The sequence below is a fragment of the Micromonas commoda genome, chromosome 13 (genome assembly GCF_000090985.2).
Source record: "Micromonas commoda chromosome 13, complete sequence".
NCBI classification, from domain to species: domain Eukaryota; kingdom Viridiplantae; phylum Chlorophyta; class Mamiellophyceae; order Mamiellales; family Mamiellaceae; genus Micromonas; species Micromonas commoda.
The window spans coordinates 596,985-618,959 of record NC_013050.1 but is presented as its reverse complement, the minus strand read 5'-3'; the positions used below and the strand labels follow the sequence as shown (position 1 = coordinate 618,959).

General features: G+C 67.3%; 12 protein-coding genes across 12 annotated transcripts; 5 read left to right on the top strand and 7 right to left on the bottom strand.

Moving 5' to 3' along the window:
• Positions 1 to 72: 72 nt before the first annotated feature.
• MICPUN_96715 (amine oxidase) lies at positions 73 to 1,761 on the top strand (the record flags this gene model as incomplete). The annotated part of the gene is made up of 1 exon (XM_002505732.1): positions 73 to 1,761. One exon carries the CDS (start codon positions 73 to 75, stop codon positions 1,708 to 1,710), a length of 1,638 nt encoding a protein of 545 aa, XP_002505778.1. The 3' UTR covers positions 1,711 to 1,761.
• A 750-nt stretch (positions 1,762 to 2,511) lies between these two features.
• Positions 2,512 to 4,763, bottom strand: MICPUN_63674 (predicted protein; the record flags this gene model as incomplete). The annotated part of the gene is made up of 2 exons (XM_002505489.1): positions 2,512 to 3,635; positions 3,999 to 4,763. The coding sequence occupies 2 exons, from the start codon at positions 4,761 to 4,763 to the stop codon at positions 2,574 to 2,576; spliced, it is 1,827 nt and encodes a 608-aa protein (XP_002505535.1). The 3' UTR covers positions 2,512 to 2,573.
• Positions 4,764 to 5,646: 883 nt separating this feature from the next.
• MICPUN_63673 (predicted protein) lies at positions 5,647 to 6,933 on the bottom strand (the record flags this gene model as incomplete). The annotated part of the gene is made up of 1 exon (XM_002505488.1): positions 5,647 to 6,933. One exon carries the CDS (start codon positions 6,931 to 6,933, stop codon positions 5,647 to 5,649), a length of 1,287 nt encoding a protein of 428 aa, XP_002505534.1.
• Positions 6,934 to 7,002: 69 nt separating this feature from the next.
• Positions 7,003 to 7,753, bottom strand: MICPUN_109381 (predicted protein). Its single transcript, XM_002505487.1, has one exon. The coding sequence runs from the start codon at positions 7,537 to 7,539 to the stop codon at positions 7,168 to 7,170; it is 372 nt and encodes a 123-aa protein (XP_002505533.1). The 5' UTR covers positions 7,540 to 7,753; the 3' UTR covers positions 7,003 to 7,167.
• Positions 7,754 to 7,948: 195 nt separating this feature from the next.
• Positions 7,949 to 8,661, top strand: MICPUN_54686 (predicted protein; the record flags this gene model as incomplete). The annotated part of the gene is made up of 2 exons (XM_002505731.1): positions 7,949 to 8,104; positions 8,266 to 8,661. The coding sequence occupies 2 exons, from the start codon at positions 7,949 to 7,951 to the stop codon at positions 8,659 to 8,661; spliced, it is 552 nt and encodes a 183-aa protein (XP_002505777.1).
• Positions 8,662 to 8,977: 316 nt separating this feature from the next.
• On the top strand, positions 8,978 to 9,604 carry MAD2 (mitotic spindle checkpoint protein; the record flags this gene model as incomplete). The annotated part of the gene is made up of 1 exon (XM_002505730.1): positions 8,978 to 9,604. One exon carries the CDS (start codon positions 8,978 to 8,980, stop codon positions 9,602 to 9,604), a length of 627 nt encoding a protein of 208 aa, XP_002505776.1.
• Positions 9,605 to 9,730: 126 nt separating this feature from the next.
• On the bottom strand, positions 9,731 to 11,305 carry MICPUN_87744 (ATP-binding cassette superfamily; the record flags this gene model as incomplete). The annotated part of the gene is made up of 2 exons (XM_002505486.1): positions 9,731 to 10,564; positions 10,682 to 11,305. The coding sequence occupies 2 exons, from the start codon at positions 11,303 to 11,305 to the stop codon at positions 9,731 to 9,733; spliced, it is 1,458 nt and encodes a 485-aa protein (XP_002505532.1).
• Positions 11,306 to 12,248: 943 nt separating this feature from the next.
• MICPUN_63669 (predicted protein) lies at positions 12,249 to 12,707 on the top strand (the record flags this gene model as incomplete). Its single annotated transcript, XM_002505729.1, has 1 exon — positions 12,249 to 12,707. The coding sequence occupies one exon, from the start codon at positions 12,249 to 12,251 to the stop codon at positions 12,705 to 12,707; it is 459 nt and encodes a 152-aa protein (XP_002505775.1).
• A 289-nt stretch (positions 12,708 to 12,996) lies between these two features.
• MICPUN_103835 (predicted protein) lies at positions 12,997 to 14,781 on the bottom strand (the record flags this gene model as incomplete). The annotated part of the gene is made up of 1 exon (XM_002505485.1): positions 12,997 to 14,781. The coding sequence occupies one exon, from the start codon at positions 14,779 to 14,781 to the stop codon at positions 12,997 to 12,999; it is 1,785 nt and encodes a 594-aa protein (XP_002505531.1).
• A 213-nt stretch (positions 14,782 to 14,994) lies between these two features.
• MICPUN_103834 (predicted protein) lies at positions 14,995 to 17,467 on the top strand (the record flags this gene model as incomplete). The annotated part of the gene is made up of 3 exons (XM_002505728.1): positions 14,995 to 15,065; positions 15,385 to 17,089; positions 17,240 to 17,467. 3 exons carry the CDS (start codon positions 14,995 to 14,997, stop codon positions 17,465 to 17,467), a joined length of 2,004 nt encoding a protein of 667 aa, XP_002505774.1.
• A 180-nt stretch (positions 17,468 to 17,647) lies between these two features.
• Positions 17,648 to 18,083, bottom strand: MICPUN_87463 (predicted protein; the record flags this gene model as incomplete). The annotated part of the gene is made up of 2 exons (XM_002505484.1): positions 17,648 to 17,875; positions 18,039 to 18,083. The coding sequence occupies 2 exons, from the start codon at positions 18,081 to 18,083 to the stop codon at positions 17,648 to 17,650; spliced, it is 273 nt and encodes a 90-aa protein (XP_002505530.1).
• Positions 18,084 to 18,548: 465 nt separating this feature from the next.
• Positions 18,549 to 21,947, bottom strand: MICPUN_103833 (predicted protein; the record flags this gene model as incomplete). Its single annotated transcript, XM_002505483.1, has 2 exons — positions 18,549 to 21,105; positions 21,142 to 21,947. The coding sequence occupies 2 exons, from the start codon at positions 21,945 to 21,947 to the stop codon at positions 18,549 to 18,551; spliced, it is 3,363 nt and encodes a 1,120-aa protein (XP_002505529.1).
• Positions 21,948 to 21,975: the final 28 nt, after the last annotated feature.

Genomic DNA, 21,975 nt, shown 5'->3' with positions numbered 1-21,975 from the left:
CCCGCCCGTCGCTCTCCCGCGCCCCGAGCCACCGCCAACCGGCGCATCGCTCCGAGGAGATCTTCTTCCCCGATGATCCGCGCGGCGGCCGCGACGGACAAGAGCCACGACACGGAGGTCGTGGTCATCGGCGCGGGCATCGGCGGCCTGTGCGCGGGCGCCCTCCTCGCCAAGTACGGCAAAAAAGTCACCGTGGTCGAGGCGCACGACGTCCCGGGCGGCGCGGCGCACAGCTGGCACCGCGACGGGTTCACGTTCGAATCCGGCCCGTCCCTCTACAGCGGCATGTCCAGGTGGCCCACCACGAACCCGTGCGGTCAGGTTTTACACGCCCTGGACGAACCCCTGGAGTGCGTGTACTACAACACCTGGATGTGCCACCTGCCGGAGGGATCCTTCCTGACCGAGGTGGGCAACGATCAGTTCATCGACGTGCTGGAAAAGTACGTCGATGACGTCGACGGCATCAACGCCGCGGACGAGTGGAGGCGGCTGAAGGAGCTCATGAAGCCCCTCGCGGGGGCGTCCGCGGCGCTGCCGCCCTCCGCGGTGCGCACCGACCCGTTCGCGGCCGTCACCCTCGCGCGGTTCGTCCCCGGTCTGCTCAAAGCCGCGCCCGTGCTCCCGGAGATCATGGCGCCGTATTCCAAGTTTTTGGACAAGAACGAGATTAAGCACCCGTTCATTCGCAACTGGATGGAGGTCCTGTGCTTCCTGCTCTCGGGGGCTCCCGCGACCGGAACGCTCGCGGCGGAGATTGGGTACATGTTCGACGACTGGTACAGGCCCAACAGCACGCTGGAGTTCCCGGTGGGAGGTTCCGAGGCCATCGTCGGCGCGTTGGTGCGCGGGTTGGAGAAAAACGGAGGGCGCCTGATGCTCAAGTCGAGGGTCGAGGAGATCCTCGTGACGAACGGGCGCGCGTCGGGGATCAAACTGCGGGGCGGCGCGGTGATCAACGCGTCCGCCGCGGTCATCAGCAACGCCACCGTGTGGGATACCCTGCCCATGCTCCCGGAGGCGGCCAAGGCGGGCGAGCACTGCGGCGAGGACGAGGCCAAGCGATCCGCGACGCGGGAGTGGGTGAAGAAGTGCGAGGATACCGAGATGTGCGAGTCGTTCATGCACCTGCACCTGGGCATCGACGCGAGCGGTTTGCCGGACGACCTCGAGATTCACCACATATACGTCGAGGACTGGTCAGCGGGGGTGACGGCGCCGCAGAACATGGTGCTAGTGTCCATCGCGTCGGTGCTCGACCCTTCCCTCGCGCCCGAGGGTAAGCACGTCATTCATGCGTACACCCCGGGTAACGAACCTCTGGACATCTGGGACGGTCTGGACAGGAACAGCGACGAGTACAAGAGGCTCAAGGAGGAACGTTCGCAGGTGCTGTGGCGGGCGGTGGAGAAGGCCATCCCGGACGTGAGGAAGCGTGTGGAGATGTCGTTCGTCGGCACCCCCCTGACGCAGAAGCGGTTTCAGCGGCGGCACCGGGGGACGTACGGCGGCACCGGTTGGATCACGCCCGAGACGGATACCGTTCCGATCACCACCGCGTCCACGCCCATCGACGGGTTGCTGTGCGTCGGGGACAGCAACTTCCCCGGGCCGGGGGTGCCGTCGGTAGCGGCGCACGGGTGGAGCGCTGCGCACGAGCTCACGTCCTTCTGGGAGCAGTGCAAGATGCTGGACAAGGTTGCGCCGTGATGGGAGAAAACTTTGATTGATTTTTTGACTCGAGCCTTCTTACACGTCGCGACTATCCTCGGTGCATCGAACGCACTCGGCTCGGCGAGGCACGAGAGCCACGCCTTCGACTCGACTGCCACGCTTGCGGCTCCACGACCCCGTAGTCGTCCTCGGGCTCATCCTCGTACTCGGATTGACCGCGGAGGTCGAAAGGGTTCGAGCAAACCCCCGGGGGCAGCTCAAAGTCGAGGAAGGGGACGATAAACTCGCAAAACGCGTTGAAGGACACCCCGTTCGTGATGGTCACGCTGCGCACGACACCGATCGGGTCGACCGCGAGGCCAGATTCGACCGTGACGAGCTCCCGCCGCTCGACCGGTGCCGCGCTCGCGAGAAAGACGGACGACAGAAGGGACACGAGCACAAGGAGGCGCGAGACTCGGCTGGTCACCATGGCCTCCCGATGTGTCGCGCGACCAGGCTCTTCATCGGGCCCATCTTCTTCTTTTTCCTCGGCTCGCGCTCTTCTGGCTCGACGTTCGGAGGCTGCCCAGGTTCGGACGCCTCGTAGTGGCGAAACTCCTCGCCCGGCATGGGCATGTCCGGCGCGGTGGGATCGTCCCAGTGCGCCTGATGGTTCTTCCAGTCGTTGAAGAGGGCAACCGTCTGCGGCAGCGGCTTCCGGTCGGGGTCGGGGTCTAACATGTCCGAGCCCGCGGCGGCGGCGACGGTGTGAACCGCGTCCCGGTTCGGCGCTCGTCTCGCTCCGATCGACGTCGTAGCCACGTCAATCACGGCGCCGCCTCGCGGGAACAAACTCGAATTCACTCGCCTCGACTGCACAAAAAATGCTCAAACGCAAACTAACTAACCAAACGTCGCTACGCGAGGCTCGCCGCCGCCGCCGCGGCGTGACTGCGCAGCACCGACACCGCCATCTCCAACCTCTGCCTCTCCCGCGCGTCCGCCACCCACCCCGCCACGGCCCGCGCCGCGGCCGTCCCTTCCGTCCCCTCCTCCAGCGCCGCGGCGGCGACGTGGAGGCGTCCCGCCGCGACGTTCGCCCGAGCCGTCGCCACCGCAGCCTCGACGCCCCCGCCAGCTGTGCTCCCGCCGCCGCCGCCCCACCCGGACGTTGGCTCGCTCATCCTCAGCCACGACGCGAGGTACGCCACGAGGTGCGCGACGATCCCGCCGCCCGTCTCGGGCACGAGCGAGAGACGCCTCGCGGCTCGGCGGACGTCGGCGAGCCGTTCGGTAAGTCGCCCCGCGGTGGGTACCCCCGACTTGGCGACAGCCTCGGGAATCGATCCCACGACCGCGTGCACGAGCGCGCGCCCGGCAGGATCGTCCACGGCCGTCGCGTCAGACGCCACGGTGGCGACGGCGCTCAACTCCTCGTGGAAGGGATCGCCGTTGGCAACTTTCGATTGCAGCGCAAACACGGCGAGGGACATCTTGACGCTCGCGTGCGATTTTTGGAGCGATTTACCGTTGACGTCGTACGCCTCCTTGACGCCGTTCAGCTTCAGCCGGATCTCGTCGAGCGCCTCGGCTCGAGCGACGCGCTCGCGGACCAGACACTCCGCGATGGCGAGCGCGTGCGCCTCGGCCTGCTCCTCGAGCCGACTCGCGAGCTCGGCTCGGTGTTCCGCCTCCGCCTCCCTCTCCGCCGCTTCGCGTTCGATGCCGAACCGCTCGAGCTCCGTCGCGAGCGCCGCGACTCTCATCTCCGATCGCTCCATCTCGTTCGCGAGGGATTCGATCTGGGCAGCGGCGGCTTCGGCGGCGGCGGCGTGCGACGCGGCGAGCTCCGCGGTGCGTCGGCGCAGCTCCGAATCCGCCTCTGATTTAACCTTGGCCAACGCGGTTTTAAAAGCCTCGGCGTCGTGCTCAGCCTGGTACACCATAGCCTTGTACGTCGCGGACCACTCCTTGTTCTCCTGCGTATTGGGTGGGTGGGACGGGTCGGATTGGCGGGTAAGTCGCGAGAGAGAGACGGCGAGTGAAGGAGGAGGAGGAGGGCGGATAATCGGCGGGAGAGGGAACGCGGGCGACGGATTTCGACCGAGTCACGCGCCGGCGGAGTGGGGTGAATCCGCGGGCATTAGACACCTCGGCGCGGCGGGACGCGCCGAAAATTGAGCAAGAGGCGCGCCCCGCCTCGTCGTTCTGGCTGCGTGAAAAGACCGACGCGACATCGTGTGTGGTCGCGGCAGCTGAGTGTAGCAGCCGTGGAGAGAAAAAAAAGAGGAGGCGAGGCGAGGGGAAAGTTTGAGTGAGTCGAGCGAGGTTCGGGGGCGCACCTCGACCGCGCCTTCGAACGCGCGGGTCACGAGCGCGGCGGCCGTCATCGCCTCCGCGCCGTCCTCCTCCTTCTTATCCTCCTCCGACAGGTCCGGTTGATTCGCGAGCGCGCGGGCACGAGCCGCGCCCGCGGGTCCCGAGGCCCCCGACTCGTCGCCCCGATCAGCCTCCCTCTTCGCGCGCTTCTCCGCGCGCCTTCGCTCTTTCCTCTCAGCCTTGGATTCCTCCACCCTCTTCTCGGCGCCCTCGGGTGAAGGGTCGAGGTCCCGCGCCAAGAGCTCGGCGGCGGCGCGGAACACGTCGACGTCATCCTCCTCTTCCGTCGCCTCCGCGCGGGTCTCCTCCTTCGGCGTCGTCGCCTTCGTTCGCTCGGGCTTCGGCGCGTCCGCCGTGGGCGGTTTCCGCGCGGGTTGGGATGCCTTCGTCGCCGAGGCTTGGACGGGGCGGTGAGCCTCGTCACCGACATCGTCCGGTCCGCCGCTGAGGTAATAAGCGACGGGCGCGGCGATCAGGAACGCGAGCCCGGGCCACGATACGAATCCCTTGCGCTGCTCGCCGCCGGAATTGGGACCGGGCGGCGGCGACGGCGCACCGGGCGGGGCGACCCCGAGGGGCGCCCCGGGGCTCCCGGGCGACCCATCGGCGCCGCGGGAGAAGGCGCGGGGACGGGCGCAATGCTCGGCGACGGGGGTTCGTGTCCGAGGGGTCGACGTCGCGACGGCGCGCGCGATCCTCCGCGCGACGTGGCGGACCGCGTGCGACATCGCGGTGACGTCCGGCGCTGCTCTCCAGTGCCCCAACCCTGATCTGACGGGAGCTTGTTGACGGCCAAATGGACCGGCTGCTGGTTTCCCTCGAGCGCGCGGTGGAATGCCGGTTCGCGTCATCGTCCGCCTCCGCACAAAACGCCGCACGATGCATCGATCGTGCGCACGAACCGCCCCAATCAGGCTCGGCATCGACGTCAAGGTGCGTCCCGCGCCGCATCACGTCCCGCGCGTCGCCCTTCCGCGGCGGCATCGCGACTCGTCGCGCGTCCCGATCGCCCGCGCCGATTGACCGTCCCGCCCCCCGACCCCACCGCAGCTCCACATGCCGAGCGAACTCCGACGATCGATAGAGGAGGAGGAAGCGCGCGACTCCCCGCGGGGATACTTTTCCGCGTCGCCTCCCCGTCGATCTTCGTCCCACTCGAGTCCCCGCGCGGTGGTATCTCCCGAGACGGGCGCCAACAGGCGATACAAGTTCCGACGCATCTCCACCTCATCGGACCAAGATGACAATGACGGCGATGAAGCAGACTTGGGCGACGACGCTCGCCGGGACGAACACGACGAACGGCACGCGGGATTCGCCGTGTCGCCCTCGCGTTTACACTCGCGCCGAGGAGGCGGAGGCATCGGGACGCCGAATCAGCGGACGCGGAGGTCGTCCGGGGGCTCGCACGCGTCGCTCACGGAGGAGGCTGCGAGGATCTCACAGATTCGAATGGGAGGTTCGGGTCGATGGAGCCGCGACGGTACGGGCGATCGACACAGCGCCGGGAGCGCGTCGCCGATGTCGCCGGCGATGCCCCAGCGACGACGACGATTCCTATCCTGACCGATAACGCGCGCCGACAACGTGCGACAGCTAATCTTAAGAGAGTCACGCTTCCACCGAGATCGAAACTTCCTCCTCCTCGACGAAACTTCCATCATCCCCGCGCCCCGCCGCCGCCTTCTTGGCGCGCTCCCTCGACGCCGCCGCCCCCACCGCCGCGAAGAACCCGTGCGCGCGGACCGCGTGCACCGCCGCCTTCAGCCGCCTCCGCGCGTTCGGTGACGGGAACCCCAGGTCCAGCGCGCGCGTCTCCAGCCACGGCCCGTGCACCCGGCACAGTCGCATCCAACCGCCAACGCCGTCGACACTGCGCCAAACACCCTCGCACTCGATCATCGCGTTCCAGCTACCCGCGGTCACAGCCTTCGTCAGCACCCGGCCGGTGAAGAACACGCTCGGCTTGGTCGTCTTGGTGTCGGAGTTAGTTTGTGGGGACATGGACGCGACGACGCGGCCGGACGTCCACGAGACGGTCACGGACGCGGACGCCGATCGGTACAAGCGCTCGAGGTACAAACGCTCTTCGTCGTCATCGATGCCCGGGTCGATACTATCCGTCACAGCTGTGGAGACGAGCCGCGTCCGCCCGTCCTCGTTCCCGTCCCCGGCGTCGTCCACCTCCAGCACGAGCCCGAAGGAATTGACCTTGGCGGCGGCGTTGTACCTCGATTTCGGGTTCCACGGCTCGGGTGCCGCGTCGTCTGATCGCCACTCGCAAAGCCACGGCCCGGGCGCGAGCGATGCGAGGTTGGGGGTATCGGTGGGCGCGTCGGGGGTATCGGCGGCTGGGGCCTCGCACTCGATGGTGTCCTCGGGGGGATCCCGCCACGGCACCACGGACGCTCTCGGCCACCACGCCCCGCGTCGCACCCGCATCTTCGGGCCTCGCGGCCCGTCCGGTCTGTACGTGAAGTGCGACGGCGTCGACGGGGGCCACTCGATCTCCACCTTGTCCCCGTGGGGCTCGGAGGAGCGGAGCACCGTGCCGACTCCGTCGATGTCCACGCCGTTGTGCCGCAGCGTGACCTTCGTGCCGGGCTCGAGCGGCACGAGGTCGAGCTCCTCCAACGCGCGCGACGCGTCGTGCCGCGCGCGGTACCTCGTCAGCCGCCTGGCGCCGTAGCCCGACCACGCGCCGAGGGCGCAGAAGATGACGGCGAGACCGACGAAGGCGAGGATGATGACGGTCGCCGCGAGGTCGAGGTCGCCGCCCTGCCCGGTGTTGACGATGCTGTATCCACCGCCCCTGCGACCCGCCCTGGCCTTGGCCTCGGCATCCGCGACGAGCGCGAACGCGCAAGCCAGCGCGAGCGCCCCGCGGGGCCCCGCCATCCCACACTGACGATTGAGAGAAGTTCCACCTCGGAAAAATCACCAGACGCGGCGAAGTTGATCGAGTCGTCGTATATATCGTGATGGTTACTGTTACAAACGAGGAGCGGCGCTCCTCTCGATAGGCCCTATCGTTACACGCGTGACGCGCGGCGGCGACTCACACCGCGGCGACGTGCTCGGGTACTCGTCCGAATCTCATCTTCGTCGGGTCTCATCGCCCCAACGCGATTCTCAAAAGACGTCTGGGTTCCTGTGCGACGGCACCTGGGGCGAGAGCGCCTCCTTGAGGTGAACGCCCAGCGAGTAATTCTGCCTCTGCGCCGCCTGCAACTGCTCCTGGTACCCGGCGCACGCCCTCTGAAGCTCCAGCAGTTGTCGCTGGAGCTCGCCGTGCTCCTGCTGGCGCGCGTTCTGGATCGCCACCGCGCGTTTCAAGATGAGATTCTCCTCGGCGAGTCGCGCCGACCTGCGACGCGCCCCCTCGGCTCCCCCGGCGCCCTCCTCTCCCTCGGCCGCCACCGCGCCTCGGACCGCAGCCTCGAACGCCTGCATCACGCGGGTCGCCCTGGCGTGCGCGTCGTCCACGTCGGTGGCGGATTGCATCTCCTGCACGAGCGCGGCGACCCAATCGCGTGACAGCGTGGTCGGCGCGGCGGCTTCGAGGTGCGCCGCTCGCTCCGACGCCAGCTGTGTATCCGCCGCCTTTCGCTCCGCCGCCTCCACCGCGCGCCTCGCCTCCTCCGAGAGAGCGGTGGCGTGCTTCTCCTTCTGTGTCTGTTCGTGCGCGTCGCCTGTTTAGGGTTCGGGTGGGGGGACGGGTGGGACGGGGAGGTGAGCCGATGGCGGAGATCTCGGATCTGGCGCGAGTGAGGAAACCTGGGCGGGCGGGTGCGGGTTTGAAACCCGTGAATTGCGCCCCGTAACGACGCGGGCGGGGGCGCGCGAGTGAGACGCGGGGTGGCGCCCCCGCGCGTCGCGCTCCGGCGGGACACGGACGTTCGCGGGGAGTGAGATGAGCGGGAAAGTTTGGGCGCTCACCGGCGTCGTCGGTGACGGTCGTCGCCGCCTCGGCGGCGGCCGCCTTGCGCTCCGCGGTCAGCTTGAGCGAGGTGAGCTGGCGGATGGCGTCGTCGATGTCGCCGCACTTCTCCAGGATGGAGGACACGTCCTGCGGGTTCGATGCGCGGAACGGCGCGGTCAGCGTTCAGGCCGGATGTCGCGCGGTCGCGACCGCGGTTTCGGGAGATCCGCGCGCGCGGAGGGGGCGTAGATCGGCGCCCCCGCGAGGGCGGTGGGAAAAAAAAGGCTCGAGCTAGGTTTGACGCGCACCTTGTCCATCTCGGCGGGGAACTGGTCGATGAATCGAACGAGCTCCTCGGCCTGCTGAACGTTGAGAGAGAAACCCCTCAGGTGCAGGAGCTTCCTGACGAACGAGTGACCGGTCCTGTGCCTCTTGTACCAGTTCGCGCCGCAGCCCTCCGCGACGTGCGAGTCGTAGCCGTGTCTTCTCTTCCTCCGTTCGTTGGGAGAAATTGGGCTGAGGACGGCTGGAGCCGTCAGGCAGACCTCGGCCATGCAAACCTTGCCGGCGGACGACGCGGAGCGTGGACCGTTCGAGAGTCTTGCGCGCGGGCCGTGCGTGAGAACACTGCCGGTGGCGTCAAACACTCGTCTCTCGGTGCGGTGCCCTCGCACCTCACAATGGAGCCGGCGGAAGGATCTTGATAAGCCTTGGTGACGACGCAAGTTTCGCCGAGCACCGCTCAAAAACGGACAGATGCCGAGAAAAAATCTGGCTCCGAATCTTGCGCAATCGGCACTGCTGGTGCGTAGACTAGTAGTTAGTTAGGGGAAAAACAAAATAGACTATTTATCGAGCACGTTTCAGACTCCCAACCGTCTGACCATACACACTCGCACGCAAATTTTGATTACAAAAAATCGGCTTCGCGTTACGAAAACGTTTCTCGTGAAGAAGGGGTACGACCGGGCGCGTCGCCACACACGCGCGGTTGGGTGTCTCGTCGCGAGAACCGACGCCATGGCGACCGCTCAGGCGACGAAGAACACCATCACGCTCAAGGGGAGCACGGCGATCGTCACCGAGTTCTTCGGCTACGCGGTCAACTCCATCCTCTACCAGCGCGGCATCTACCCTCCGGAATCCTTCGAGCGCAAGAACAAGTACGGGCTCGGCATGCTCGTCACCACCGACGAGCAGCTCAAGGCCTACCTCGTGAACGTCCTGCAGCAGATCAACGACTGGATGCTCCAAAAGACCCTCCAGAAGCTCGTCCTGGTGGTCACCGCGGTGGGCTCGCACGAGGTGCTCGAGCGATGGGTCTTCGACATCGTCCAGGAGGATGCCAACGGGGTGGACGAGCGCGGCGACGCGGTTGGCGAGAAGAGCGACAAGGAGATCCAGACGGAGATCTCCGCCATCATCCGGCAGATAACCGCGTCCGTCACCTTCCTCCCTCTGCTCGAGGAGCAGTGCACGTTCGATCTCCTGGTGTACACCAACGACGACGCGGAGGTTCCCACGCAGTGGGAGGAGTCCGACGCGAGGTACATCGCGGACAACGCGGAGCAGGTCAAGCTCAGGAGCTTCAGCACGTCGGTGCACAAGGTGGAGGGCTTGGTGTCCTACAAGGCGAGCGAGGACTGATGGCAATGGCGTGAGGAGGTTTTGAGGGAGTCTTGAGGGGGAAACGTAGGACGGGGGGGGCGAAAGAGAGACAAACGCACGAACGACGTTCGCGGCGTCGCTTGTAATTCACACACATTCACGGTCTCAGCCCTGCAGCTGCGTCCTGACGAACTCCGCGTACGCCCCGTCCCGTTTCCTCATCAGCTCATCGTGCGTCCCGACTTCCGCGATCTTCCCGTCCACCAGCACCCCCACGCGGTCCGCCCCCCGCACCGTGCTCAGCCTGTGCGCGATGACGACGGTGGTCCGACCGCGCCTCGCTCGTTCCAGCGCCTCCGATACCAGCCGCTCCGACCTCGCGTCCAGCGCGCTCGTCGCCTCGTCGAGCAGCAGCACCGCCGGGTCCGCGAGTAGCACCCTGGCGATGGCGATGCGCTGGCGTTGGCCACCCGAGAGCGCGACACCCCGTTCGCCCACCCACGTTTCGTACCCGTCTGGAAAGTTTTCGATGAAACCGTGCGCGTTTGCCGTGACCGCCGCGGCTTCAATCTCGGCACGACTGGCGCCCGGTCTCGCGTACGCTATGTTCTCCGCGACGGTACCGGAGAATAGCGTCGGGTCCTGGGCCACGGCGCCGACGTTCCGGCGGAGCCAGAGGAGGTCGTGCGCGCTCACCGGGACGCCGTCGATCCGAACAGAACCCTCGCTCGGATCGTAAAAGCGCTCCAGCAGCGCGCCGACGGTGCTCTTACCGCCGCCGGACGGACCCACGAGCGCGAACGTCTCGCCGGGGCGCAGCGACAGCGTGAGCCCGTCGAGGACAACCTTACCCGGCCTCGAGGGGTAGGCGAAGACGACGTCGTGAAAGTCGATGGCGCCGCGGAGCGCCGGCGGCGACGGGCATTCGTCACCGACCGCTTCCCCATCCATCGAAGCGGAACGTGCACCCCCGCGTGCCTTTCTCCCCGGGCTGTGCTTCTCCGCGAGTCTCGCCTCGAGCCTTCGCCTGGCGCCCGCCTCGATGACCTGCGCCGCGCCGATCACCCCCGCCGCCTTGTCCGCGGCGTCGATCCCGCGCAATATCTCCGCGTGGACTTCGCTCAGCTGCGCCAACGCGCCCGCCACTTCCAGCGCGAGTGGCACCACCGTCGTGAGCTCCCCCACCGTCATCGCACCTCGCTCCACCAACGATCCGCCGTACCACAGCCACGCCGCCACCGCCGTGGACGGGACCGCGGCGAACATCGCGAGGTGCAGGGCGTGGACGCTGGTGGCTGTGCGACGCGCCCTCGACGCTTCGGCGAGCGCGTCGTCGTATCGATCCAGCTCGGCGTCCTCCTGCGCGAACGTCCGAACGGTCCGAACACCCGCCAACCGTTCCGCGGCGACGGACGCGGCTCTCTCCTTCGCCGCCGCGGCTTTCCCGTGCGCCCTGGAGGACAACGCGCCCATCGCTCCGAACAGCGCCACCCCCGGCGGGACCATCCCGAGCGCCACCGCGGAGATCTCCCAGGAGATCCGGTAGAGACTCGCCGCGCCGTGCGCCGCGGTAGCCGCAGCCTTGACCCCGCCCGTGAGCGATCGCGCCACGACGTCGGCGACGTGCGCAACCTCCGACCCGAGCCGCTCTCTGCGTTCGCCCATCGACCGCGCGTCCATCACAGCTGTGTCCTCCGTGAGCAGGCACGCGAAGATGCGCCGGCGGAGGTTCGCCTCCATCGCGGTTCGCGCATCACCGGTTACTTTTGCGAGTACAAACTTTGCAAACGCCTCGGCGACGCGGATGCACGCCAGCTCGACGAGGGGTTTGGTGGGCACCCCCCTCGGCACCCCACCCCGGGTGCCGTCGCCCGGAAGCCGGCTCTTACCTATGAGGTCGTAGAGCGCGGCGACGTGTCGGGTGCCGTGCATCTTGAGAAGCGACGCGACGATCGCGACGGCGACGGCGACGAGCAGCGACGCCCAGTGCTCTCGCGCGAGGTTCGCGATGAGCTTCACGCCGTTGAGGGGCGCGGGGTCGTCGCTCGAGGCGAGGGATGCGACCGCGAGGTCCTCGGAGACGCGGTCCTCGTCATCCTCGTCGTCGGCGACCTCCTCCTCCTTGCCCTCGGGCACCGCGCTCTTGCCGAAGAGCCTGTCCGCGCCGTGCCACGGATGGTGATGCGAGGCGGACGCGTCGCAGAGGGCGACGAGCGTGGCGGTGTGGGGGATCGGCGCCGCGCCGCTCGCGACCGCCGCGCCGCCCGCGATCACCAGCGCGAGCCCGCATCCCGCGGGCGTGCCGACGAGCGCTCGAACCGCGGCGAGCGTCGTGTTCACCGGGGCGGCACCGGCGGGCGTGATGAACGCGGATGAGAAGGCTCGACGGAAGATGGGGTTGGCGGTAACGTCCGGACGACGACGGACGATGGCCGCGTCCGTGAACCGCGACGCGCCGGCTGAGGCGAGGGGAGCGCGCGCGACGTGCTGTAGCGCCGCCTCGATCGCCCTGCGACCAGCGCGAGCGAACGACATGTCGTCCGGCTCGCGCTCGTGTCTGAGGAGGAGCGTCCCAGTCAGCAGCCAGAAGTTTGCTCCTTCTCCTTTCTCCACCGCGCGCGTGCCGAGAAAAAGCCACGACAGCCCCTGGACGGGACCCTTCACCCACACCGCGTCGCGAGCCATGACGCGCACGCGCCGCGCCGACTCGGCGCAACCGGCGCACGACACCGCCGATTCCACCAAGCAGCTCAAGGACACCAAGCGCCACCTCCCGGGCAAGAGCAAGCTCCCGCGCCCGAAGAAGAGCGGGCGCATACCCGAGGAGGACCACGACCACCTGCTCGCGAAGCCCAAAGCGTACGCAGCGCCCCCCGACCCTCACCCGTCCGCCGTTCGCGTCGAGTCGTCGAGTGAACCAGCGCACGACGTCGTGCGCGTCTCGGCGAGCCCGAGGCGGTCCCCGCGCCTCGCCGTCGGGCCCGGCGGGCGCCGCTCTCCCCTCACCACCGCCGAGGCTGTCGCCGCCGCCACCTCCGCGAGGACGCCGGGGCTGGCGCTGCCGACGCAGCCGGGGTCGTTCGGGACGAGGGCGGTGGGGCCGGACATGTCGATCGCGGGCGCAATGAGCCGCGGGGGGTGAGGGTTCGGGGCGCGATACGACGTAACGACAGCGCGAAACCCGGGCGTCGTCGTGTTTTCTTTCTTAGTAAACGCTCAGGTGGTTTTGAAGCACCCGTACATTACGATTTTCAAACGCGACGTGCGTGATGTCCACCCATCGGCATGCACATCACGCACGTCGCCTTTGACGCGCATCAAAACCACCCGGCGGCGACGGTGAGACTCCACCGCCGCGCGTGCGACACGACGCCGCTCGGGACTCGAAATACGAAGGTTTAATTTCACGCACGAAAAAAAAAACGGCGTCGTCACGCGATGAACTCTTCCGACTGCGCCCTCAGCGTCCACGCGTCCATCTCCTTCTTGAACTCACCCTCCGTCATGGCCGCCAGCTCATCGTCCGGTTTGAACGGCGGCGCGAACGCGTCGCCGCTCAGCAGCTTTTTCAGCAGGTGCAAACCCACGCGGGGCCTAAACTGCGGCACCATGTGACCGCTGCCGTGCACGGTGACAAAGCTCAGGCCCTCGGCGTAGCTGGTGACGTGACCGCCGAACTGCGCCCCCGCGTCGGGGACCGCGAGCGACGGCCCGAACAGCAGCGGTTTCTCGTCAAGCACCCCCAGGGGCACCCCCGAGGCGTTGAAGAAGTACGGGCGCTGGGCTCCGCCGGCGATGGCGCTAAAACCAACCGAACGAATAGCCTCTCTGGTGCCCTCGTACGACACGCACGGATCGGTGTCGCCGTTGAAAACGATCGTTTGACCCGGAAGCCTCGGCGCGACGTACCGGTAAAAGTCTACCATGCTGGGAGTCCCAGGCGCGGCGTCCTCGTTGCACGCCCCCCACTGGCTCGTGTACGTCCAGCCGTCGTCGGGCCCGGGCCACGTCTTGGCTGGGGATTCCTCGACGTGCAACGCGGCTCTGACGTCGACCCTTCGCATCCACGACGCCATGTCAAAGTCCAGCGTCCCCGGCACGTCGTCCCGCACCACCGCGCTCGGGCCGTACAGGGTGAGGTCGTTCATCCACGCGTTGCGCCACGTCTGCGAGAAGCCGTCGGAGGTGGCGAGGAGGAATCGGCGATGCGCGGCGACGCACTCGGGCGGATCGATCGCGGCGTCGAGCGACCGGAAAGATCCGGAGCCGTCCAAAGGGTCCAAAACGCGGGGTCGAGTGGCGTCGCCCTTCCACCCGTCGCGCGTCTTCACGCGGTTGCCCCGCGTCAGACCCCTCGGGTGGCCGTACCGCACTTGGCACCTGTTCCACAGCGTGTCAAAGTCCTCATCCGGCACGAAGCCGTACTTGTGACCGTACCATAACATGTCCATCGAGTCCGCCTGGAACGCGTTGTCCGTGCACGGGTCCCCGGCGGCGATGCCAGTCAGCGGGATCTTGAACGCACCGTCGATCGCGTTGTGGTCGATGATCCACCGCGCGAGCGTGGGCACGTACACGCCCGCGTAGGATTCCCCGGTGATGAAGAACTCGTTCGTCGCGAGCGCGGGGAACTTGTTTTGGAAAAAGTCAATCAGACCCGCGAGCGCGGCGGACGCGGTGGAATTGTCGGAGTTGGCGCACGATCCTCCGCCGAGGGACGCCTCGCAGTAGGAGTACCCCACCCCGGCCGGTGACTCCAGCGCCACGAGGTTCGCCTCCTTGGTCCACGCCCACGGGTTGCGCATGAGGCCGCCGGTGCGATTGATGAGGAGCGGGCCGTTCTCCTGGAGGAACCCGAGGATGGAGCTGGAACCCGGTCCGCCGTTCAGCCACAGGACGGTGGGACGCGACGCGGCGTCCTCGCGCTCCGCCTGCGCGAACCAGTAGTGGAGCTTGGTTCCGGGTTCCGCGGCGGACGCGTCGAGGAACCCGCTGTACTGCGGCGCCGGGGGAGGTCCGTAGCCCGGGAGGTCCACCACCAGATCGTCGCTCGGGCCGAGTTGGGCGGGCGCGGGCGTCGTCGGCGCGGGCGGGGCGGGCGGGGTTCGTTTGGCGCGGAGGTCTTCCGGCCGTTCGATGCGCATCGCGCGGGGCTCGCGCATCGCCGCCGCGGTCCCGAGGGACAGCAGCACGAGCGTCACGGAGAGTCGAACCATGGCGCGGGTGCGTGTAAACAGTGGATAGATCCTCGGCAGCTTGGCGGGCTTTTTCCTCTTCACCGCGTGGGAGCGCGCGCGGTGTCGCCACTGTTTAACCACTCGTGCATGGGTGGCGGAGAGTCCAAGCAGGAGGAGATCGTCCAAGCTCCCGAGCCCACACCCGAGCCTATCGCTGCTCCCACACCCAAGTCAGAACCCAAGGAGGCCAAGATGAGCGAGCCCACCGCCGCTCCCGAGCTCAAGGAGTATCCCGAGTTCCCCGGCGAGAAGCTCTCCAAGAGGTGCGTTCACCCGCTGCGCGATCGGGGCCCGATGGGCTGCGCTTCCGCGCGCGACGGGCGCCGATGGACGAGCGTGAGTCGCCGTGGGCGCTCGATGTCACGACCTGAAGGGCAAACGGACCCCTGGATGCCGTCGACGCGGCCCTGAGCGGCATCGAGCGGCGTCACCGCACCCCTCGAGCCGTTCACCGCGTGATCGCCGCCGCCGCCAACTGCACGCGCAGTGGACTTCAAACAGTCGCTTTTTCCGCCTCATCGCACCCGTCGATCTACCCTCTGACGTCCTACTTCCCGCCCCTTTTCCCGCCGTCGACCGCAGCGAGTACAAGAAGCGCCTCAAGGCTGCGCAGAACGCCAAGGCCAAGGCGGAGAAGGAGGCTGCCAAGGCTGCCAAGGCCGCCGCCCAGCCCGCCAAGGAGAAATCCGAGGAGGAGCAGGAGGGTGAGCTCGACGCGACGCAGTACACCGCCAACAGGATCAACAAGATCCTGCAGCGCAAGGCTCAGGGCGAGCACCCGTACCCGCACAAGTTCCACGTCGACACGCAGCTCCCCAAGTTCATCGAGCAGTTCGCGTCCACCGTCGCGGACGGGGAGGTTAAAACGGACGTCGTCGTCTCCGTCGCCGGCCGCTTAATGTCCAAAAGAGCGTCGGGCACGAAGCTGATGTTCTACGATCTCAGGGGCGACGGCGTGAAGATCCAGGTCATGGCGGACGCTAAGAACGCCACCGAGTACGACTTCGAGAAGTGCCACGCGTCGACCCGCCGCGGAGACATCGTCGGCATCCGCGGCCACCCGGGCAAATCCAAGAAGGGCGAGCTGTCCATCTTCCCGTGCCACATGGAGGTGCTGACGCCGTGCCTGCACATGCTCCCCGGTTTCTCCGGCCTCAAGGATCAGGAGACCAGGTACCGCAAGAGGTACCTCGACCTCATCATGAACCCCGAGGTTCGCGACATTTTCATCACCAGGTCCAACGTCATCCGAAGCATTCGCAAGTACCTGGACGACAAGGATTTCGTCGAGGTTGAGACTCCGATGATGAACATGATCCCCGGCGGCGCCACCGCCAAGCCCTTCATCACCCACCACAACGACCTCGACATGACCCTGTACATGCGCATCGCACCCGAGCTCTACCTCAAGGAACTCGTCGTCGGCGGCATGGACCGCGTCTACGAGATCGGCCGTCAGTTTCGCAACGAGGGCATCGACATGACCCACAACCCCGAGTTTACGACGTGCGAGTTTTACATGGCGTACGCGGATTACGAGGATCTGATGAAGATGACCGAGGAGCTCATCTCCGGCATGGTGCTCAAGCTCAAGGGATCGTACAAGATCCAGTACCACGCCAACGGGCCGGACGAGCCCCCGGTCGAGATCGACTTTACCCCGCCGTTCAAGCGCTTCAGCATGATCGCCGACCTCGAGAAGGCGCTCGACATCAAGATCCCGATGCCGCTCGAGAGCGACGAGTGCAACGCCTTCCTCAAGGCGACGGTGGAGAGGGTGGGCAGCGAGTGCGCGCTCCCGCACACCACCCCGCGGCTTCTGGACACCCTCGTCGGAGATTACCTCGAGACCCAGTGCCTCAACCCGGGTTTCATCTGCGACCACCCCAAGATCATGTCGCCGCTGGCCAAGTACCACCGATCGCTGCCGGACATGACGGAGCGGTTCGAACTCTTCGTGAACAAGCGCGAGGTGTGCAACGCGTACACCGAGTTGAACGACCCCATCGTGCAGCGCGAGCGGTTCGCGGACCAGGCGAAGCAAAAGGCTGCCGGCGACGACGAGGCGATGTTCGTGGATGAGACCTTCTGCGAGTCCCTGGAGTACGGCTTGCCGCCGACGGGGGGCTGGGGCATCGGCGTCGACCGCCTGACGATGATGCTCACCGACACCGCGAACATCAAGGAGGTGCTGCTGTTCCCCGCGATGAAACCGGAGGATAACGCCGTGAGGGATAACACGCACGATGTGCCCGCGGCGGTCGCGGCGGCGGCGGCGGCGGCCAAGGTGGGGAAGATGGCGCTCGCCGAGTGATCCCGCTCCGCGCCGTGCAATACACATTCCATTCCATTCCCGTCCCACCCTCTCGAACGACTCGCTCGAACCGCGCCTGAACGAAACCCCTCCCCCACCCCCAACCCTCCACTCACCACTCAGGCCACCAAGCCCGGCGCCGCCGCGGAGGCTGGCGCGGGCGTCAAGCCCACGGACGCCAACCAGAGGCCCAAGCCCGACAAGAAAGACGTCGTCGCGCCCGAGCGCAAGCCGCTGCAACACGACGAGCCCACCAGCGACGAGTGGGCCACCGGCAAGCTGGGCCGGCCCGCGGGCGCGTTGGAGACGAAGGAATGGGGCGAGACGTTCTACACCGCACCGGAGAAGTGAGCGACGGTGCGCGAAGGGGAGGCGAGGGCAACGGGGGGACGAGTAAAGGAACGGGGAGACGAGTAAAGACGAGTCGTCACGCGATTTAAAGACTTTTACACAACCAAAGAATGTCCTCCTCCGTCGACGCACGCACCCCCGGGCCTCCGAGGGAGCCTCCTCTCGGTTCCGCGCCGATCCTCACTTCTTCTCCTCGCCCTTCTTCGCCATCGCCTTGTCCATGGTCTCCACCTCGGACAACTCGCCGAGGTCGCCGTACTTGTCGCCGAAGCGGGACACGCGCCCGGCGTTGGTCATCACCGCCGTCTTGACCCCCTGGAAGAAGGGGTGGTTGCCCGACCAGATGTCGACGACGTACTCAGCCTGCGTGCCTCCCACGGTCATGACCTCCTCGCCGTTGCAGAAGACCTGTTGGTTGACGGGGCGGGGTGTGGGGTTGGGGTTCGTCAGCGCATCGCTGATAAAGGGGGGGGTGCGTTGGGACTCGCGCGGGGGATCCGTCGATGTTTGCCACGCATCCGTGGTCAGGTTCTAGGGTTTGTTTTTGGTCCGCACTGGGACGCAGGCTCACCTTGGCCTCCGGGAAGAACTCGGGCTGCTTGTCCTTCTGCGCCATGCACACCGTGGCGGCCTGCGTTTTTGAGGTGGGATGGATGACACGGGTCAGCGGTGAGTTCTCGCGGGGTTTGCGACTGGCCGGCGCGGTCGAGGAGGGCGCGTTCCGGAGCGCGGCATTGGACCGCTTTATCCAGTCGACGTGGCTCCCATTTTTCCCCGGAAGGGTCCGGACGGAGAGGGGACGCACCCTCTTGGAGGAGCCCGCGACACCGGCGCGGCGAACGGTGGCCGCGCGAGGGGCGACAGCGCCCGCGAAGCAGATGGAAGACATCTCTCTAGCTTTCTCTACACTGGTCGACGACGCGACAAGTAATGGCGAGGTGGTCGTCGCGAAGGTCTCTTTCTTTCGGGTATCCCAATCAGCTACGGATGAACCTACGGTGCCAGTCAGGAAAACGGCGCCGAAATGCAAAATTACCGATTCAAGCGTGATGCCAACTGAAACACTTGTGGCAAAATACTCTTATTCCGCTTTAGGCTTGCCCGACCCCCGCGCTCCCGTCGAACCGCCATCTCGCCCGTCGTCCGCCCCGCCCCTCGAGTGAGCCCCGCCCGAAAAAACGCCCCGCGCCGACCACGCCGTCGCCGCGCTCCCCGCCAGCAGCGGAAGCACCGTCACCGCCGCCGCCGCGTGCTGCGCCCAGTGCGCGCAACCGGGCGCCGCCGCCCTCAACGCGATCGCCTCCGCAGCCACGTAACCCGTGAGCGTCGCCAGGTCCCCCGGCCGTACCGCCCTCGACGAAGCCGCCGCCGACACAGCCGTGCCAGGCGCCGGCGGGAGCTCGTTGAACGACGTCCAGTCCACCTCCAGCGTCGCGTACGCGGAGGGCGCGAACGCGAAGAAAGCCGCGGGCGCCGCCGTGCACACCGCCAACACCACGTCCTCCCACCCCGCGCGCGCGACGGGAACAAACGACGCCAGCCGTGTCCACTCTCCGCCGCTCGAACTGTTTATGAGCGCGTGAACCGTCGCGACAAACGAAGGCGCGAGCATCGACGCGGACTGGCACGTCAGCAGCAAACGCAGCGTCGCGCACGTCCGCGCAGCGTCGCCCTCACCGAAGTCGTCTATCACCGGTGCGATTGGGTGCGGGCCCAACCCAACGGACGCGGTCCGCACCGCCGACGCGAGCCGGGCCAACAACGCCACGGCGACGCCCGCGCCAGGACACCAAATCGAGACGAACGTCGCCGTGACCGTCGCGATGAACGGGACGTGGAAACCCCGCCGCGAGACGTCGACGACGGTCGTGACGTCCCCATCCTTTCGACGCGTCGTCCGCCTTCGTCCGTGGGAGGGACCCCGTACATATTTGACGTATATTTTCGCCGATAAACGAACGACGGCGTCGAGCGCGAGAGCCTCGAGCGTCAGCGCGGCCGCGGCGAAGGCGTACGCGGCAAACGCCGACGCCAGGTTCGCCGGGACACTTAACACCCCACTTAGAACCCCGCGAAGAACCCCAAGTGGTGCCCAACCCCTTACCCCGTCGTGCGTTCCTCCCCATGGATCCATCCCCCCTCCGATGAACCCGCCGAGGAGGAACACGAGGACGACGCGGGACCTCACGAAGACGGGCGCCGCGAAGAGCGACACCGCGCCCCTCACCGTCTGACCCTCCACGCCGAACCCGCCCCTCCGCGTCGTCTGCGGCACGACGAGCGCGTCGATCGCCAACGCGAGCATGATCGGGACGAGGGAAGGGAACCGATCGAGCGCGAGCGCGGCGGCGGCGTCGAGCCGGGCGGTGCCCTTTGGTTTTGGTTTTTGCGGTGTTTGGTTTTTTTGGTTTTCTTCGTCCGTCGGTCCGAGCCGAGTTCGCGCGAGAGCGACGCGACCGACCGCGTCGTCGGGTCGTTGGTCGGACGCGACGTCCAGCAACGTTTCCGCGATGGGGACGACGATTTGCTGGCACCAAACCACGCACCTGTGGTCGGCGCTCACCCCGGTGGAGCCGGGTATCGAGCCCGCGACGGCGTGCGTGACGTTGAATCTTTTTCTTCTGTTTCCAATCATCCCATTCGTCCACGCCGTCGGCGGCTTCGCACGCGCGGGCCTCACCTGCCTGTCCGCGTCGCCGCCGCCGACTGACACGATCGCGACGCGCGACGTCACGTCCACGTTGCGTTCGTCCGCCCACGCGCGGTTCGTGCGTTCGTAAAAACGCGCGACGGCGGGTTGCGTCGCTGCGGGTGATTTTTCGTGCGGCGTGGCGATTGTGACGACGGTGGCGTCGACGGCCGTGCGCCGTGTCGTCGCCCGGTTGAGCTCCAACAGCGCGGCGCGCGCCACGACCCCGCCCATGGAGTGCCCCGCGATGATCACCGGCGTCCCGTGGGGGTATCGCGCGAGCACCCGTTCGATTGCGAAAGCCGCAAACTCGGTTTGGCGCAACGCGACGGCGCCGTGAAACGCGCTGAGCTCCTCGTTGAAATCCAGGGTGAACCAATCCACGCCGACGTGCTCCTCGCGCGTCTCGGTTCCCTCCGGGTCGGGTGCGTCGCCGGATGCGGCGCGTCGCGCGTCGACACGTCTCGCGGTCTCCGACGCCAGGCTCCGCACCTGGCGATACGACCCCGCGTTGCCCGGGACGAAGATGCCGGGTATCGATCGCCCCGGGCGCCAGATCGCCGATCCGCATCCCGTCCCGCCCCCGTTCCCCACGCTGGCCATCGCGCCGCCGGCCGTGAGCGTCGACGCGGCGCGCTCGCGGTACAGCCACAGGGCGTACGTCGTCGAGGACGCATTCACGGGCACGGGGAAGTACGCGGGTGACATATACGTCATGGCGCAGCGGTTGGGCCCGCCACCAAACTCCGCGGACAGCGCTCGTGCCCACGCGAGCGCCAGGGGCGAGAGCAGCGCGAGCAGCAGCGGGACGAGGATCACGGTCGGGATGGGCTCGGGCTTTGACGGCCGCGGCGGCGGCCGCTGGGGCCTCCGCGGCCGGCTCGGCTCCTCCGTCTCGGTCATTGACGAGCGCGGGTGCCCCGACTCTGCTACTGTATGCAGCTTGGCGCTGGTCAAAAAGTCTAAGTGTTACTCGTCGTCGCACCTCTTTGTTCGTCTCCGGGTGCCCAGCGCGAGAAGCGCCACCGCCGCCACCGCCGCCGCCGCGCCTCCCACCCGCGACATCCGCCGCTTACCCCGCTCGTCCCTCTCGCGTCGCCACCTCGCGCGGTGCGCCGCCCTGGCCTCCCGCATCTGTTCCTTCTCGTCCCCCGACGCCGCGACCATCACCTCAGCCACGCTGCTGCGGGTCTCCTCCCGTTTGCCCACCCCGTCGCCACCCTTCGTCCACCGTCCTCCGCTGACTTCCTCCACCCCGCCTCGCTCCTGCGGGTATCCCTGCTCGTCCAGATAGTCCAGCACCTCCTCCGTCACCCCGCCCGTGTACCTCTGCCAGAAATCTCGCTCCATGCCGAGCCACTCCGGCAGCGGGTGCCTCGCGGGACCGCGGTGCGGGATGGGATGGCCGGGAGGGTCCACCCGCGCGTCCACCGGCGTTTCCGGGCCGTCCTCGTCCGGCCTGTAAATCACCCCGACCTGAAAATCGTGCAGCTGCTTCCACGCGAGTCTCGAGTGCACGTACTCGAACTCCTCCGTCGCGTCCTTTCCGAGGCTGCGCGTGATGGCGAGCGCGGTGGACACCTGCCCGGCGTTGTGAAAGCCCGGGTGCGTGATGGCGAACAGCGTGATGTCGTAGACGCGCTCGTGTATGACGCACCACCCGTCCTTCAGCGTGGCGTGCGTGGCGACGTGCTCGCGCGTGAACTTCGGCCAGTACGCCCTCTCATCGTCCGACGGCAGGTAGGTCTTCCGCGCATCCTCGAGCGACAGCGGGCGGTGTTCGTACGCCATCGAGTCCAACGCGCGTCCCTTGACAGTG

Bases quoted from the DNA above. Each gene is read 5' to 3' on its own strand.
- MICPUN_109381 (XM_002505487.1), bottom strand. From the start codon at position 7,539: ATGCAATCCGCCACCGACGTGGACGACGCGCACGCCAGGGCGACCCGC.